General features: G+C 57.9%; 1 protein-coding gene across 1 annotated transcript in view; it reads left to right on the top strand.

Moving 5' to 3' along the window:
- Window positions 1-717, top strand: part of LOC103798702 (plexin-B1-like) — a 36,583-nt gene that overhangs the window by 13,568 nt on the left and 22,298 nt on the right. Inside the window, 2 exon segments of the mRNA XM_009070982.1 lie at window positions 30-715; window position 717. The exon segment at window position 717 is cut by the window's right edge and continues 171 nt beyond it. Coding sequence (XP_009069230.1) covers window positions 30-715; window position 717 — 687 coding nt within the window.

Genomic DNA, 717 nt, shown 5'->3' with positions numbered 1-717 from the left:
TCTCACCCCATCATGTTGTTTTTCTCTAGGCCCAGATCCCAAGCTCAAGTGTGTATCCTTCTTCAGCAGCTCCCCTCACCAAGTCCTCTACCACAGCCCCAACCATGGCCACAAAACCTGTCACCACCCCCGTGCATGTGGGTCCAAGCACTGTGCCCCCCACAGAACCCAACCACGTCACGCCCTCTGCAGCCTCGGATACAACGCCTGAGCCTGCAGAAACCCTCAGCTATACCTACCTGACTCTCTCAACCGAAGCTGCTTCTCTCCAGGCTGCTACAGAATCCCCACTACCACCACCAGCAGACAAACCTGCTGTCACTGTGCCAGAGACAACTTCTCCTGCTACCTCTGTCCTCACCAGCTCAGCCAAAAATATGGATCATGCAGCCTTGCCCACTGAAGGGCCAACCACAGCCCAGGAGCCACAGCACACCGACCCACCCACCACCCTCGTGGGTAGCCCTCTGCACACTTCTGCAGCTGCAGCAGTAACACCTTCCCCTCATGTCACCAGTTTCAAGTGGTCTCTGAGTCCTTTTCCTACCACAGAGGCACTGACATCTGCCATCCCATCTCCCCAGACCCCCAGCCAGGTGCCAGGGAGCCCTGTTGCCTCTGACTCTCCAGGATTGCCAGGAACTGAACTATCTGCTTCACAGCTCCCACCGTCAGCTCCCCCAGAGTGGCTGCTGGAGGCAGGCACAGAGCTCCAGG

This window comes from Acanthisitta chloris, unplaced genomic scaffold (genome assembly GCF_000695815.1).
Source record: "Acanthisitta chloris isolate BGI_N310 unplaced genomic scaffold, ASM69581v1 scaffold15283, whole genome shotgun sequence".
Lineage (NCBI taxonomy): Eukaryota > Metazoa > Chordata > Aves > Passeriformes > Acanthisittidae > Acanthisitta > Acanthisitta chloris.
The sequence above is the reverse complement of the archived record's forward strand: the minus strand, read 5'-3'. Positions and strand labels throughout refer to the sequence as shown.